This window comes from Halichoerus grypus, chromosome 11 (genome assembly GCF_964656455.1).
Source record: "Halichoerus grypus chromosome 11, mHalGry1.hap1.1, whole genome shotgun sequence".
NCBI lineage: Eukaryota > Metazoa > Chordata > Mammalia > Carnivora > Phocidae > Halichoerus > Halichoerus grypus.
The window spans coordinates 4,507,324-4,524,420 of NC_135722.1; the positions used below are offsets into that span (position 1 = coordinate 4,507,324).

The following is a 17,097-nucleotide window of genomic DNA, read 5'->3' on the forward strand; positions in this document are numbered from 1 at the left end:
CACGGAGAAAACGAGAGCGTTCCAAAGAGACCTCCTAACCGTCCCCCCCCTTCCCCACAGCCGCCCCCCTCTGCTCCTGTCCGGTGGGGCAGCTGGCCACCTGCCCTCCTGCTGGGGGACATTGCTCCTCACCTGTCCCTTCTCTCCTGGGTCATCCTCATTGTCATCCAAACATGATGGAATATTTCCTGCCAACACCTTGTGTCTTTGAATAATTTCCAAATGTTGCATGCCCATCTTGTCACGTATCCCTTCCATAAGTGTGTCTGCACTCGAGTAGGTGTGTGAAGCTCAGGAAATTGTGCCATGGCATCAGTTGCATCTGGAAATAGGACCTGGGCTACCCAGAAACTGCCCCCTCCCACCCACCCCCAGGCCTTTCCAAAGCTAATGATGTCTCCGTCTGCCTGTTGCACTTGCACAACCCCGTGTGAAGACTGATGAGGACTAAAAGCTAAAGCTGACCGTAACCCATCCCTTCTTGTGCATTAGAGTCCATCAGCGGGCCCTGCCTTGTATTAAAATACTTTTCCTCTCCCAGGACATGGGCAAATTTTGCCTCACGTACGAGGCCTCCATGACCCGGCTCTTCCGAGAGGGGAGGACGGAGACCGTGCGTTCCTGTACCGCTGAGTCGTGCAACTTTGTGCTCGCCATGGTGGACCCCACCCAGACGGTAAGCTGGCGCCAGGCTGAGGAGGTCCCGTGCACACCTTCTCCGGGGGTGCCGAATTCAGCTTCTCTCCCCGTCTCTTTTCAAGGGAGCTAAACGGGGTCCCTAACACAGAGGTTAACGCTTGCGTCGGTTCTGTAATGTCTGCGAATCAGCTTGGACTCCCTAGGAGTCTGCACTAGAATCTCACATGGCATGGGGAGGCATGGGAGTTGGTGTGTGGGTGAGGAGCCTGGAACCGTGCCATGGAACCTTCTACTCGGGCTCAACGGAGCCCACTGCCCACACCCAAGCTCCCCCCACAGGCTCGGGGCTCGGGTTTTCCCTCGGGTTGCCCCGTCGGCAGCATGATCTGGGGAGGGGGCAGCTGCTCGGTGGGGCTTCCGCTCTGGCGCTCTCTCCTGGAGACCCCCCGGTCGCCTGCTTTAATGGTGCCGTCAGGCCACTGCAGAGAAGGCTCATGCGGTCCATCCCGCACGACGTGACTCTCCCACCCTTTGCTGCTCAGGTTGAGCAGAGGCTCAAGCTGTTCCAGATCGCGTCCGAGAAGCACCAGCATCTGTACCGGCTCGCAATGACGGGCTCTGGGATCGACCGCCATCTCTTCTGTCTTTACGTGGTGTCCAAATACCTGGCTGTGGAGTCCGCTTTCCTGAAGGAGGTAAGTCCCCGCTGCTGTCGCGGCAGCTCGCCCAGGTTTCTTGGCTAAGCTGAGAGTGAGTCAGGGCAGCCTCGCCAGTGGGTCTTCGGGCTCAGCTGTCATCACGGAATCAAATCTGAGCTGTGCTTTCAGTGCTGTGCCCCTTCAGTCCCCCGGGAATGCTGTGTGTCACACATACCCTCCTGACCTCCTCGACGCAAATGACCTCAAGCTTGGGTCATTGTAGGGTGTACTCGAGTAATTAGGAGGTGATGAGCCCTTGAGTGTTTATCACTCTTGTTTTTAATACAGTTTGTTTAATTTTAAGGTATGGAATTTAACTTTAAATAATGCTGTGTTGAACAAGCAGCTTGAAAATTTCCTAAAAATTAGCTCCAGCAGAGCACGGCCCCCTTTCTGAATCTTAGTTCGTGTATCTGCCCCCTTTTTTCTGAGGGCGTTGGCCCCTCCAGTCCAGATGCCCTCTCTGCGCACGTACTGGCCCGAGCCAGCGAGGCCATCGGGGACGCAGACCTCCGGCGTCTGAGACAGCCCGGACACCCAGCGAGCCTCTCCCTGTCTCCCACCGGGGCTGAGCAGGGACAGAAGAGGACAGCAGTGGGACAAGTGTCATTAGAGAATCTCCTTGTTCTACTCAATAGGTTTTATCTGAGCCGTGGAGATTATCGACCAGCCAGACTCCTCAGCAGCAGGTGGAGCTATTTGATTTGGAGAAGAATCCGGAATATGTGTCCAGCGGAGGGGGCTTCGGGCCAGTAAGTGTCTGAGTGTAGATACACACGGAGCTGTGTATCTGGGGACTGGACGTGCCCGTCCGCCTCCACTGTGGGTCTTCCTGGACTCTGAGCGCTCCTCGTTTCCTTGTTGGTTAACCCCCACCCACCCCGAGGAATTCTGCAGGTGATTAATGCAGGTGTTTACGCTGTCTTGTCTGTAAAATGTGAGAGAGTCCCCTTTCCACATCCTCTCGTCCCCTGAGGTTAAACTTCATCTTACCTGGTTCTGTAGGTCGCCGACGATGGTTATGGCGTGTCATACATCCTCGTGGGAGAGAACCTCATCAGTTTCCATATATCTTCCAAGTTCTCCAGCCCTGAGACCGTAAGTACAAAATGAAGCCCCCTTTCCTAAAGATGGAGTATTTTTACTGTTTCCTTTTTCATTTGACAGACATGTTTTTCCTTAATTTGACAGAAAATAGAAGTTCGACTGTATGCTTTTACTCAGTTTGGACATTTTCAATAAATGAGTTTTTAAATTCTTTCACCTAATTTTTTTTTTTTTTTTTTAAAGATTTTATTAGAGAGCGAGCATGAACGGGGGTCAGGGAGGGGCAGAGGGAGAGGGAGAAGCAGACTCCCCTCTGAGGAGGGAGCACGACATGGGACTCGATCCCAGGACCCTGAGATCATGACCTGAGCCGAAGGCAGGTGCTTAACCGACTGAGCCACCCAGGCGCCCCTCTTTAACCTAATTTTAAAGGAATGATCTTATTTGGTTGTAAACGTTTGTCTTTGCCTATAGCGATGGTCTTAAATCTTCACGTGGGAGTGCTTGTATAATTCTCAGACTCTGATATCGGAGGGTGGATGGAGGTCAGCGCGCACATGCTAAGAAGAACGCATATAAGATGACGCAGGGCCTGCAATGTTCTGTGGGAGTGGAAAACGTGACTTCCTTCCTAGCATGGCACCCTGAATCCTTGTTTCTATTTTGCCTTTCCACGTTGTGTGTCCCCTGAAAGCACGGCCAAGTTCACCGTTAGCAGAGAGGATTGGAATTCACTTATGTATTGTGCTTTATGTGATGCGTTGATGTTAGGGGAAGCCTTGCATCAAGACCACAGCCACGTGAACTTAGAAAATGTTATCTCTTTGAACCCACAGCGTTTCTCCAGAACGTGTAACTTAGTGATTAAGCCATTCAGCCAGAGCCCAGAGAACCGGCAAAAAAGGAACTTTTGTTCTTTGAGTCAGGTTCCAAGCGTAAAGGCTTGAAGCGTGGGGGTTTCCGTGTTGTAACGTGCATTTTTGTTTTTTGTCTTCACACGAAAGGACTCGCATCGCTTTGGGAAGCATCTGAAACAAGCAATGACTGACATCATCAGCTTGTTTGGGTCCAGCGCGAACTCCAGAAAGTAATTCCACTAGAGCCGTCGCGAAGGAAAATGAGCTCTTCCGATGAAAAACCAAATGAAAATTAGCTGTCGATCCTGATTGTAGTTCAGGATGCAAATTTGCTCTACAAAACTCAGAAGTTTTCCTTCCACTGAGGGTTTGGTGTTTTTCTTTTTATAGAACAGCAGGTCTCCACCACGTGAAGTGTAACTACTTCCTGGCAGGTCCTGACTTTGGGAATGTTTTGATAAAGTGCTCCCCCTCCCCAAAAGTTTTTGCATCCGCCTGTGTTGACTGAGGGACGAGAATATGGTTGAGCTCTTGAAGGGATTAGTGGGGTTGTGACTTCACACATTGGACATGCAAGTGGCACATTTCCTCGGGGAGTGACCCAAGACCTGGTACTTAGGGGCATTTCCTTTTACCAGAGCTGCTTTTGTTCAGAGAGGAAAGCGGTCGAGTTTTGGAGGGTTAACCATTCGTAGTGACGCGTGTGGAACGCACTAACGGGGATACTGTGCTTCTGGAAACAGTTTTTGTCACTGTGGGTAACTGTGTCATCAGCCGGTTTGGTGGCCTGTATTTGCCTCCCTGTGTTGGAAGCGCGTAGTCCGCCCCATCTTTAGTTTTACTGACCGTGCAAGTCTTCAAAACCCAGTGCCTTAAAAGCAGAAGGCCCTAAGCGAAAGGGAGACCGTGGGAAAGATTTCCTGTGTCAGGTCTTCAGGTGGACTTGTGAGTGTCTTACTCCCCTTCTCAATTTACCAAATGGGTAACCCTTAAATAAGTGTTTCCTATGGTTTCCCTGCCCCTAGAAAGGCCAGTTCCCTCCTGAGGGCAGCTGGGCTGGATTCCCCCGTCATCAGACCGCTTTCCTTGTGTCATTAAGCAACAAAAGAAAGGGTGTGTGTGTGTGTCTGTGTGTGTGAGAGAGAGAGAGAGAGAGAGAGAGAGAGAGAGAAATGGGGAGCAAGGGATGTCATGGTCAAGTGTGAGGTGTCTGGAGCAGTCACTGAAGAAGAAAGTATAAGCCGTGGCTCCGGAGCACCACTTACCCAAGCTAACAGCAAGGGAGGGCATGACATTTACCGCTGACAAAGGAATAAAGCTTGAGAAACAGGAAGAATAGCCTCAAAATGGTCAGGAGAGTGCAGCGCCAGTCAGCTCCAAGAGTGCTTTCGAGTCCCACCTGGCGAGAGAGAACCACTCTCCTTTGCAGAGGAGATGGAGGGAGATGGAAACGGCAGGCCACGTCATCTTGGTGACGGACGAAAATGTCGCAGGTGACAGGTGCTAGGTTTAACACAGCCTGCCCTTCAGATGGGTGTGCCTTTATCTGAAAGCGTCTGACTGACCAAAAAGCAATTATACACTGAATCGTCTTCAGTATTTAATGTAAAAATAAAGGATCACAGAACGAGAAAGACCCACTGCCTCCGGGCCATAATGACCAGCTTAGCTGTCCATTTTTAAAACTGTGTATCTATTCTTCTGACCACTCTGTTCTGGTGGGGCCTGCCTCTGTGAGAGCTGTGCACTCCAGCGATTACCAGGCGGGGCTGTTGGAGGAGACGGGCGCCTGCCTCAGCGCACCTGCATATTTTATATATGTATATGTGATAATGTAAAAATCCCACCTAAACGGGCCAAAGATTTTTTTTTCTCTTAAAAGCAAGAAGAAATGAAAACACACAAACAACTAAAATGAAAACCAACAAGTACAGTAACAGCCCCCGCCCCCCATTCATCCATGGTTCACAGTGGAGGAGGTGTGGGGGGAAATGGCCCGCTCTGCCCTGGCCCGGCGTGGCTTCCAGTCAGAACAGGCATCAGTCGGCATCAGAGCCACCGCAACCCTGTGCTATCGACCACTGACCGTAGCATTCCCATGTGAATTCCAATGTTGCCGTTAGCACTCAAACACGTTTGGGCTCGTCTCTCAGGTTTAAATATTTCAAATGTAATTAATTGTTAACCAGTGCAGTTATCAATGCAATTTTATATTTCCTAAAAGAAGGAAGAGTGGGTTTTTATTGTACATGTTGAAAGGAGGAGGGAAGAGTATTATGTATTTAATTTAATTTGGAATAAGCCATAGTCTTAAAAGAGCTGTGGTTTGAATTTGTTATCTTGGGCTGTCCATTGCATGTAAATACAAGATGCTCTTTTGGATGTAAATCTGGGAACTGTAGTATGAATGTTATCATTAATAAAACATTAATCCCACCCTTTGTTTCTGGCTCTTTTGTTATATGAATAAAGAGGTGAGAAGTCAGGGATGAAGCCCAGGCGCTGGAGACAAAGGAGAGAGACCGCAGGAGGCTTGCACAGATGGCCCGGCCTGGGCAGAGTGGACATGACAAGATTCACTGACCTGGCTGACAAGGGCAGCTGCTGAGTTGGGCTATGGGTTTCCACTCTATGTTTATGCATTCTCTCCCTGCTCCCGTGCCCGGAATGGTGTCTGACACATAGTAGGTACGAATCAAGTATCTGTTCAGCAAATGCATGAATTCAGTTTTCTCAATAGTCTTTATTGAGCGCCTACTGTGTGCTAAGCTCGGTACAGCGGGGACAGCATCAGGCTTCGGCGGTGGTGGAGATCAAATCCAGTGGGAGGAGGACAGAATCCAGACAACTATCCGAAGGATCCTCAGTGTCCAAGGCAGATGAGAGGATCACGTTGTGGGCAGAGGTCGCTGGCTGAGAAAGGCGGCCGATTGGAGGGGAGGCCTGAGTCACGAGCAGCTGGCTTCGGCTGATCCAGCAGGGCTGGAAGAGCATCTAGGAGTGTTGCAGAGGTCCTGGGCCTTCGAGTCTGGCCAGTTTGTGAGTCACCCAGGTGGCTGTGCACATCTGATGCATGGGAGCAGCTCTGTAAAAATGTGTGAATGGTGCGGTCTTGTGGGTTGATGTGCTTGCTCAGGCTACTCGAGCTAGTCAGATTTTATTTTTTTAATGAGGGCTCTTCGGTTTATATCAACTGCATTCTCAGTCCTGCCCTGAACTCAACTGACTTCAACTGTGATGTGATTATGTTTCAGCCATAAACCCAGAGTCAGGCCACCTACGCACGCATCTGTATGTGAGGCCCTGGAAAGGGCTGGAAGGACACACAGCTGACTTAAATGTCCCCTTTGGCAGGCAGCACGACTGGGGATGGCATGGTCCTTAAGGGAACTTCGGCTCTATCTGTAATGTTTAAATATTTCAGTATAGAGTTTATTATCCAGGGAAAGAAAAGAATCTATCCTAATTTTGATCTGAAGTCAGACTGGTCTGGGGGCCTCAGTTTCCCCATGTGAGCCTGGAGCTGAGGACCCTGAGAGCGCCCTTTCTGGCCCTCCTTCCCGCAACCGCCCGCCCCCGCCCGGGCCGCCTTGCTCTCCGCGAGCCCCGCCCACGCCCCGCCCCCGGTTCGGCCCCGCCCATCGGTGCCCCGCCCGCGTGAGCTCCGCCCCTAACCGCCAACGGCCGCCGGCACGTGAGGGGCCGGCTCGCCCAGCCCGGCATCCTCGCTCGGCGCTCCGGCAGCGGCAGCCGCGGCGGCCCCAGGTGTGTCCCCCGGAGGAGGCCTGACCCCGCGCCCCTCCGGCCGCCGTCGGGTCTGCCCGCTGTCCCTCGGTCGGGCCTAGGGGTCTGCAGGCGGGGAGGGGGACAGTGGGTCCCCCGGTCGGCCCCTCGGGGGCGGCGGGACCCCAGACCGGGTCATCCCCTCGGGAACGGAAGGACCCCCGCCCCGGTCGGCCCCTCGGGAGCGGAGGGACCCCCGCCCCGGTCGGCCCCTCGGGAGCGGAGGGACCCCCGCCCGGGTCGGCCCCTCGGGAACGGAGGACCCCCGCCCCGGTCGGCCCCTCGGGAACGGAGGACCCCCGCCCCGGTCGGACCCTCGGGAGCGGAGGGACCCCCTCCCCGGTCGGCCCCTCGGGAACGGAGGACCCCCGCCCCGGTCGGCCCCTCTGGGGCGGAGGGACCCCTTCCCCGTCGGCCCCTCGGGAACGGAGGACCCCCGCCCCGGTCGGCCCCTCGGGACCGGAGGACCCCCTCCCCGGTCGGCCCCTCGGGACCGGAGGACCCCCGCCCCGGTCGGCCCCTCTGGGGCGGAGGGACCCCTTCCCCGTCGGCCCCTCGGGAACGGAGGACCCCCGCCCCGGTCGGCCCCTCTGGGCCGGAGGACCCCCTCCCCGGTCGGCCCCTCGGGACCGGAGGACCCCCTCCCCGGTCGGCCCCTCGGGAACGGAGGACCCCCGCCCCGGTCGGCCCCTCTGGGCCGGAGGCCCCGCTGGGGAGCCCGGGCGGGGCGGAGCCGTGCCCGCCTCACCTGGCCGCGTCGTTGCAGGTGCTCGGCTCCCGGCCGGAATCCGCGTAGCGAGGGGTGCGTGGCGATGCCCGGCCGAGGTCCCCTCAGTGGACATGGAAGAGGCCCCCCTGCTTGGCGGGATGTCCAGTCCCGAGGAGGAGATCGTGACAGACCTTTTCAGTGCAGCGAGTCCGTTTTTTCCTGAAAACCTTACCCTGAAAGCCCCCGTGGTGGTGAAGCACGAGGAGGACGAGTTCCACGTGTTTAAAGACGCGTATCTGAGCCCCGCGGACCCCAAGGAGCCCCTCCTGCACGCGTTCAACCCCCCGCTTCACGCGGACCGTGAGAGTCAAGTCAAAGTGGAGCTCGTGGTGGACGACCCCGACGATGAGGAGATGCTCCCGGAGTACCCGAGGCTCCCCGAGCTCAGCCCCCTGGAGGGCGCCGCGCTGCCTGGGGCCCCGCAGCCGCAGGCCTACAACGTGCACTTCCTGTCCTCCCTGCTGGCCCCGCACCGGAGTCCCGCTGTCGTGCCCCTGGGCGCCTGGGCCAGGGAAGGAGCCGCCCACCCCGGTGTCCGGGTGATTCCAGTAAGATCCATGTGGGGAGCGGGCGCGGGACCTCCGCCACCCCCTCGGAAATAGAGAAGTGAGACCACTGGCCCGGGCCAAGCTTTCCCTCACAAGCATTTTCCCGGGGTCAGTAGCGTCCCCGGTTGGATCCACTGGTTCCAACTGAGCGTCTCCCTCTGTAAGCCCCTGGGCGCTGGTTCATGGCGGCCTAAGGCTGCAGAGAGCGACAGCAGAAGAGGGCAAGAGCGGGGAGTGTGCGGCCCCTCTTGCTGTCGCTCACTGGCTTTAGGAGAGAAGCCTGTTTATGTCAGAGGCACTAGGTCGGGGGAGAAAGTGCAGCGTGATGGTTTTCGTGTAATCGTGAAATCAAGATGGGAGAGCTTCTCTCTGCTAGTACAGCATTGTTCCTCAAGCATATGTGATACAAATCAGTCTACACTAATTCCTGCTAATTCTCTGCTAACTACCCTCTTTTGCTGTCACCACTGGTGATTTTCTGCTTTGTTCTTGCCAAAACGAAACCAATCAATTTTTAAAGGAAACAAAGGGTCCCAAAGAAATGGGTACTGGCCCCCTAAGAGGATCTAGTTTGAAAAACTCGATCACTCAGCCATTAAATCACCGTAGTAAGTCACAAGTGAAGCCTCTGGGAGCTCTCCGGCGTTGGTGTTGGGCCGGCCGTAGCCTGACTGCCTGTATCATGAGCCGGAGCGGCAGGGGCTTGCATGTCTGCCTTCCTGGTTTTCCCTCCGTGCAGTCACTGCTCCTTAGTGGTAAGGAAAGATGGGGAGCAGAGGCTGGGCCTCCACCACCCTCTCAGCTTACACAGAGGAACCCTAGAGCTCACCCAAGTCCTAACAGCCTTCACCTACGGTAGAGGTCTTCCTTGAATCTTGTTCGGTTGGCTTGAAATGTCAGCCACTCCATTTTGCTTCCAGACCAAAGTTGGGTTCCTGGCACCTTCTGCCTGTTGGGCCTCTAGTCCGGCTACCTTCCTGTACAAAGTGGACTCTGAGAGTTCACCAGAACAGGAATGCAACTAGCTCCTGTCAAAATCATAAATTCCCTTTTAATGTAATCCGATTTTAACAAAATGTAGGTTTGACAAAATAAAGGAGAGGCTATTTGGATGATATTTCTTTGCTTTTTTAAAAAAAATTATTTCCTGTTTCCTAGTTAACTAGTAAAATGAAAAAGATACAGCATGAACATGTTTATCATTTAAACAGAATGGGATTATTTTTTTTAGCAAATACTGAGGATGAATTGCTAATTTCCTTTTTCTAGAAATTCATTCCCACATTGACCTTTCTTTATATCTCTTCAGTAAAAATGGGACTTTACTGAGTATAAGTAGTTCAGATCATAGTTGCATGCGGCTGAGGAGTTGATACATTTACTGTATAAGTACTTGTTAATTACAAGGTGGTAAATTAAATCTAAACTCTGATGGCACCTACCTGCCTGGCAAGTTCCTCAAAGCAGAAAGCAGAAGAAAATTTAAAATTTTTCTTTCTATAAAATGTGAATTATCAAACTAAAGCCATAACTTGAAATACAGCTAAACCTTCCTCTTTTTAAAGATTTATACCTTCATGCCAGTCTGCTGTGCTAAGGAACCTGCCAGGAATTTTTATGCGTGTGGGTCACTGATTTCACCGTTCGACATCTCCAAGTTTGCATCCACAGCCACACCTAGAAAGATCGTTATCTGTGCTGTGATTTTATATGAGGTCTTCAGAATGTTGCCCTAGAATCACCGTCTTCTTGGAAAGACTCTAGGACCTGCCTCCTGGCCTTTGGGGAGGCTCCCCTGTATTCTGCAATGGGTACTCTGGACAGGTGAATGTTCAGGAGGGCGCGGCCGATGCCATCCCAATCCTCCTCACATTAGCAAATTTTAGAAAGGATCCTCACGATTTGGGAACACTTGAATCTTAATTTTAACCATTGAGTCTTTTTAGTTTTTAAATTCCGTTGGTTTTCAGTAGTACCGTTGGCATTTCGCCCTCTCTCTGGTGATCTTGCTGTGTGTCCCTGAGATGGCAGATGTTGCAGAAGATGGCTTAGAGACGACGCTGGCCACTCCCTGTGCCCTCACTTACCGTCCTGCCGCGCAGTCAGGAGAGTGCTATTATGTAATTATGAGTTTTGCCGTAAATACATGGTCAATATTACATCTGATACGTCAGCAAGGATTGGAGGCTTCTTGAGAAAAAACCAAATCAGCTGGAATATTTCATACAACTTAATGAGCATGCTCTAAGAACGGTGAGAAAGGGTCAGTATCTGAGGCCATTTTAAGGAAGGCATCCCCAAGGCTGCCAGCCCCTGTAGAGTGGGGGGGTGCTGTTGAGCCCCTCGAGGGGCACCGGGCCAGTGGGGGCATCTCCTCAGTTCCTTATGCCGTGTGTTTGAAACAGCAATGAGCACCACATTGAAATCACACCTCCATACTTTGTGGGCAGATGGTTTTGGTCCTCAGGGCCCTTCCTCCCCAGCGAGGCTGATCAGATGACTTATCACCCCTCCTTGTTGCCCCCGATAGGGAAAATGATAGTGAGGGAGAGAAGTAAAGGTAAGGGTGCTCTTTACTTAAAACGTAACTTCTACAGAGAATTTTCTATAGAATGCAACTGTGAAACCCAGTGTCCACAGTGTGGTTTCTAAAATAACAATTGCTTTTTTTAGGTGGAAATAAAGGAGACAGGTGGTACAATTATAAGTAACAATCCCGAGGAAGCAACTTTTCAGAACCCTCTTGGTCCAGAATCCTGTTGCAAGTTCCCCTCATCACAAGAAGCAGAGGACGCCTCTGACCACTCTCACAAAAAAGACTCTAACCCAATGGTAATGATGCCAAAGGAAATGTGTCTGACGTTATCTTAAATGTTTGATTCTGATCATTGCTAATTCAATAGGAATTGTTGATTTCAGTCACTGTTTTTCATTCTTCTTGTTTTTTTGTTTTTTTTTTAAGATTTTATTTATTTGACAGAGAGAGAGACAGTGAGAGAGGGAACACAAGCAGGGGGAGTGGGAGAGGGAGAAGCAGGCTTCCCGTGGAGCAGGGAGCCCAATGCGGGACTCGATCCCAGGACCCTGGGATCAAGACCTGAGCCGAAGGCAGACGCTTAACGACTGAGCCACCCAGGCGCCCCACTCTTCTTACTTGTTGAAGCCACATTTTTGGTTGCCTCATCTATCAAAAGAGGGACGTAGTGAGAACCTCTCTAACTCTCTGTTCACGTCTGAGATTACCATTTCCTGGGTCTTAGCAAACCAAAGATGAGGACATTGCTGTCCTTGCTAAGGAGGGTAAGCGCAAGTCCCCTTGGGCAGTGCAGACCTGGGGTGGGCCCAGGGCTGGGGCAGCCTGCAGAGCTGTGTGGTTTGGCAGGTGGGGCGGGTAGAGGGAGCTCTGCTTCTGTGGCTCTTTCTCTTCCTAATAATACCAAATTCAAATACCTAATACTTCCCAATTCCTAATAATACCAAGTGACACTCGCATGACATAGTTCATAACATGTGTGGTTCATGTGATAGTTTGACATGTTCGTACTTTCATTTAATCCTCCTGTGAATGCTGTAGGCTAGGCATATTTTTATCTACATTTCATGCATGAGAAAAGAGAGATGTTACATGGTCTGCTTGTAAGTGGTGCATCTGGGACTCCAGGTCTGAGTGTGGTGAGGACAGGGAAGGAGGAGAGCCAGAGAATCGGGCCCCAACTGTTCTAGCAAATAGTCCAAAGAACCAGAGACTGCCTTTTCCCTGGCAGCTCTTTATTCCAAGAAAGGTGGCCTAAGCTCTAAGGCACATACTTTAACTAGGAAATAACTGGAAAATGAGCTCATCATGAACTTTGGCTTACCTATGGCATATACCAGTATCTGCCTGTCTGTCTGTGGTCCTGCCCAGGCACGTGGGTTCTGAGAGCTGAGCTTGTGCAGGATGCCTGGACCAGGTGAGCAGGGTAGGAACTCTTCTAGTTACACCAGACTCCTGAGTAGCATGCACGAGGTCCTGGGGGGCGGGGCACGGCAGAGCCCAGGAGAACCCACTCTTTATCCGTTTTGTGCACCTCTGTGTGTGTGTGTGGGGGGGGGGCTATAACTTTGTCCTCTGAATACAAATAAAATTCCAACCAAACATGAATACTGGCCTCTTATCCAATGTCAGGGTGATGTAAAGGTTTGACCCAGTGATCAGCACTTTGTTAACGTAGGCTCTGTGGGTGTTATTCTGCTAACATCGATCCTTTGTGCTTATTTGGGGTTTCCTGTCTGCAAAACCCAAAGGCAACCTAAAGTCAGAAACCACAGCTTCTCTGGGTATCTGTGGTTTTACCATCAGAATTAAAAGCTGTGTGTGGGCAGAAACCGTGATTTTTCTTGCCTTCACATTCACGCTGCATTGCCCTGGACGGGACTGCAGCCAGTGAGGGGCTCCATCCATCTGTGCTTCGCTCGACTTGTGTCTTTGACTGACGGACTCACCTGGCTCACTGAGGAATCATTTATGGTCAGAATCCAACGAGGTGATCTGAGATTGCCAGTCAGGCCCAAGAAGACTGACATGGCTTCTTAGAATCTTCTAGTTCTTGGATTAACCTTTCTGAACTGTACTTGTAGGAAATAAAATAAATGGACATTAAAAAAAAAAAAACCCACATGTAAAATAATAGTATGTGTGTGTAGCGGGATAGAATAACTCATAAAATATAAGATTATTCTAAGTATGTGATCAGCTCCAGAGATGAAGTCGGGGATGAAGTCTTTCTTACAGTTAACTGGATCTAATGGGGCTGGGGTTGGGCAGATCACCACACTCTTCATTCATGCAGACAGTGGAGTGTAAGGATGGGGAAGGAAGCTCGGTGCATAGTCACCTGATCCTTACCCTAAACCTCCATGGGCAGACACCTGTGGAGGAAGGCGTGAGCAGGAACTTGTACTCACACGCGGAGCACATCTCACAAAACACTGAGGGATTTTTGCCCTGTGGTACCTCCAGAGAGCATGTTATTGTAGCGTAAGAAATCAAGAACAGATCTTTAGCTTGCCATTTTCCATTAAAACTGAAATTCTGGATTAAAGTTACTTTCTCAGATTTAAGTTGATTTAGGTTCGTATTACTGGATATCTTTTAAAAATGAAACCTGATCATTATTTTTCATTTTAGGTGATATGTCAGTTGAAAGGGGGTACACAAATGCTGTGTATAGACAGTTCTGGCACAAGAGAACTAAAAGCACTTCATTTGGCTCCTCAGTACCAAGACCAAAATAATTATCTACCGTCAGGTACAGAGCACAATAATAAAAAATTATGTCATATATGTAAGTTGGTAAGTGAATATGTTTGGCTTTGTATGTAGAGTAAAAGTAAAATAGGCAGTTAGGTTATTAAATAGGCAATTTGGCAAACCTATTAGCCCTTATGAGTGAACTAAGAATAGAAACAAAACTCTTTATAGACTAACTTACATACATTGTGTTTTTGGATGGTTATCCTCCACTTCGGCTAGCTGCAGAGAGCTTGTGATCCTAACAGGCCATTGCTGCTACCAGCAAGTGGGTGTGCCGAGAGGGGGCTGGTCGAAACATCAGCCTTTCCCAGATTGGGTGGGGGGTTGACGGTTCAGGTGTGGTTTAGACTGTATACATTTTAATGGAAGCATTTTCATGTAATCAGTGAGAACTATGACTACGCTTGAATCAACATGAGTTTTGAAATATATTAAATGCTGATTTTTCTCTGCCATTCTCTCAGAAACATCTTTAAACTGGCATAATAATAATAAATGACCTATAAGTACTTAATTATCCTCAAATTACTTATGAATGACTAAAGATAGAATAATGACATAGTTTTAGGATTGTGTTTACAAAAGTTAGACCCTAATTCTTGAAAACTAGGCATCTCTATGTGGATTATATACATAATCATGTTATTCTAAATCTTGAGTTAATCAGAATATTTTAATTATCAGATGTTTTGCTGAACTTGCCAATGATTTATTTATTTTTGTTTTATTTTTTTGTTGAAGTATAATTAATCTACCACATTATATTAGTTTCATTTGTACAACGGTGATTTGAGGTTTGTATACGTTGGGAACTGATCAACATAGTAAGTCTAGTTACCATCTGTTGCTACACAAAGTTGATACAATATTATTGACTTATGTTCCCCATGCTGTACTTGCCAATAATTTAAATCAGTATTAAATACAGATGTCATTTCAGTGGTACTTCAGAGTTCAGGGCTAAAAGAAATATTGTAACTCCTATTCCATCCTGATAGTCTCTTTATTTAGGGACAGATAAAATGCCTTTAAGACATTTGCTTTTCTGTGATATGGAATCGGGGCTGGAGTTTTGTCTTCCAGAAGCCCTTTGTCCATACCCACCACGGATCATCTGGCTCCATTTCCTGTAAGTCAGAGCGGTATCTGATCCTCTGCACAAGCAGGGAGAGCTTCTTTCCTAATTCCCTTCCTTCTGGAACATGACAAAATCCTAATGCCTTTAGGTCCACGAAAGGAAAGGGTTTATATAATGTTCTCCAAATCTACTTCCTTGTCATATATTCATAACCCCCTCACCATGTACCTGTGAAATACCAGCATAAGAGAAATGCATCCTGTTACCAAAGACTCAAGGTAACATCACTCAAAGGATGCATAAACCCGGAGCAGGAAATGTGTTTAGCTGGTAGGTGATTCAAGACACTAAGACACATTTCTCCCTCTGCCTTTACTTACGAGCACTGAGGTTTGCAGGGCCTGTGGTGTCTCGGGAATGTTTTTCACAGCACCTTTAGACCAAAGAAATACTGATCAGTTCCAGTAGTTAAATAGTTTGGTCCAAACAGCCTAATAAGTATTTATATCCTAGCAAGTTAGTAACCATTTGGAAAAAAAGAATACACATAAATTGAAAGTAGTTCATGTGGTGTCCAACAGATGTCGCTGTGCTTTCCTTGAAAGTGTGCCATATCCAGGGACTGCCTGGTGGGTTTGCCGTGGCACCTGAAGGCACCTTGGCACATTAGCCACAGCTCGGGAGCCTGGGCACTGGCAACAGTTTTGTTTTGTTTCATTTTGTTTTGTTTACAGTATAGTAGACTATCCCTGGAAGCTTAAGTTAAGCAGCTTTAGGACCAAGAAAAAGGGTATAATAATTAAAAAAAATAATAATACATTGACTCAAAAGGTTTTACAGAATAAAAAAACAAATAGGATCAAGATAAGTTTAAGTGATTTTGCACATGATAAATCCATGATCATTTTTGTACTTTGTCCATGTGCAAGTAGAAAAGGAACAATATATGTTATCAATTAATTTTAATTGTCTTCCTTACAGATGTCCCTAAGCCAATGACTACTTTAGTAGGAAGATTTTTGCCAGTACCAGCAAAATTAAATCTCATTACACAACAAGTGAGTCATTGTTTTAATAAAAAAAAAAAATACAATTGGGCACTATTTTCTCTTAAAATTTCAATTGTTGAAGTTGGAATTACTCAGGAAACAAAATTTATCCTCTTTTTTTTTTCAAATCAACAGTGAAAGCTTTATAAGTATTCACACTGGGGGTCGGGAGGGAATGGCATGGGTTCAAGACACGTTCTGGGCCAGCCCTGTGGGGCTGTCTTGCGTGCCCTCTCCTACAGCCTCCAGACCATCCTTCTGCCCCATTTGCTGAACTTGTCCTTTGTGGCCCTGCTGTCCATCCACCAGGACACACCACCCATTTGGTGTGGAACATTCCTCACCTTCCTTGGTGGAATGGAAATGCTTTTTTAGAGTTTAAAATGCTGTTATGATTGCAACATAATATGCGTATACTAAATATAAGACACATGTGTTCTTTTCTCTGAGTCTTGATATAAAATGTCACCGCCCCAGAAGAGCCTTTCAAGACTCCCTGGGGTTGACGGTCACTGTCACAGCACCTGATTCTCTGCCCGGCACTGTCCTGGTCTTGCGTCTTTTGGTTTGTTCATTTGTCTGTGTCTACCCACAGGTACGCCAGGTTCACAGGAGTAGAGATCTTGTGAGTCTAGTTTGTCTCTGTGAACTGAGACCTGGAATGGAGCCTGGCACGTATAGGACAGTCACACAGAGTGACTTTCATTCAGTAGGGCCGGCGCTAGTCTGAGCACTTGGACCACATCAGTGATCCCCCCAAACAAAAGCAAAAGGAAACATGTGACTCTGCCCCCTGCAGCTTACATTTTAGTGTGGGAGACAGACAATACAGGCAAATCTAGTAAATAAACTATACTGTATGCTAGGAGAGCAGAGGATGGGCATAGGGTACAGAGGTTCTGTGGGGAGGAAGGCAGGATGCCAGTCACAGTTGGCTCCATTGAGAAGGTGACAGTTGAGGCAAATCTTGAGAGGAGATGGTGAGCTGTGTGACTATCACATGGAAGAACATTCCAGGCAAGCAGAACAGCAGAACACAGGGTCAGCCTGCTGTTGGACAGCAAGGAGGAGGCCAGAGGGGAGGGGACGGAGTGAGCAAGAGGAAGGTAGCAGAAGGCAATGGAAGACGAGGAAGCACAGGGCTGGGGAAGGAGGGGGCCAGGTGGGCACAGGGGAACCTACCCATAGTGCCAGGGGAGAGATGGCGGCTCAGACCAGGCGGGGGTCGGGGGTCGGGGGGGCAGAAACGGCTTGTCCGGATCCCCTGCAGGCTGACAACGTGGCTTATGACGGGCTGGATGTGGGATGCCCCAAGGTTTTTGGCCGGAACAGATGG

The 17,097-nt window shown here is 49.5% G+C and overlaps 2 protein-coding genes across 4 annotated transcripts in view; both read left to right on the plus strand.

Moving 5' to 3' along the window:
• The window catches only part of CPT1A (carnitine palmitoyltransferase 1A), a 50,585-nt gene extending 44,908 nt beyond the window's left edge, over nucleotides 1-5,677 (plus strand). For all 3 annotated transcript variants that reach the window (XM_078057686.1, XM_078057689.1, XM_078057687.1), the window contains 5 exons: nucleotides 542-676; nucleotides 1,182-1,334; nucleotides 1,976-2,089; nucleotides 2,343-2,435; nucleotides 3,389-5,677. In XM_078057686.1, coding sequence (XP_077913812.1) covers nucleotides 542-676; nucleotides 1,182-1,334; nucleotides 1,976-2,089; nucleotides 2,343-2,435; nucleotides 3,389-3,475 — 582 coding nt within the window. In that variant the 3' untranslated portion in view covers nucleotides 3,476-5,677. The remainder of the gene's footprint in view (nucleotides 1-541; nucleotides 677-1,181; nucleotides 1,335-1,975; nucleotides 2,090-2,342; nucleotides 2,436-3,388) is intronic.
• Nucleotides 5,678-7,794: 2,117 nt separating this feature from the next.
• The window catches only part of TESMIN (testis expressed metallothionein like protein), a 38,339-nt gene continuing 29,036 nt past the window's right edge, over nucleotides 7,795-17,097 (plus strand). The window contains exons 1-4 of the mRNA XM_036073426.2: nucleotides 7,795-8,341; nucleotides 11,015-11,173; nucleotides 13,509-13,629; nucleotides 15,694-15,770. Of these exons, the coding sequence (XP_035929319.1) occupies nucleotides 7,865-8,341; nucleotides 11,015-11,173; nucleotides 13,509-13,629; nucleotides 15,694-15,770 (834 nt within the window). The 5' untranslated portion in view covers nucleotides 7,795-7,864. The remainder of the gene's footprint in view (nucleotides 8,342-11,014; nucleotides 11,174-13,508; nucleotides 13,630-15,693; nucleotides 15,771-17,097) is intronic.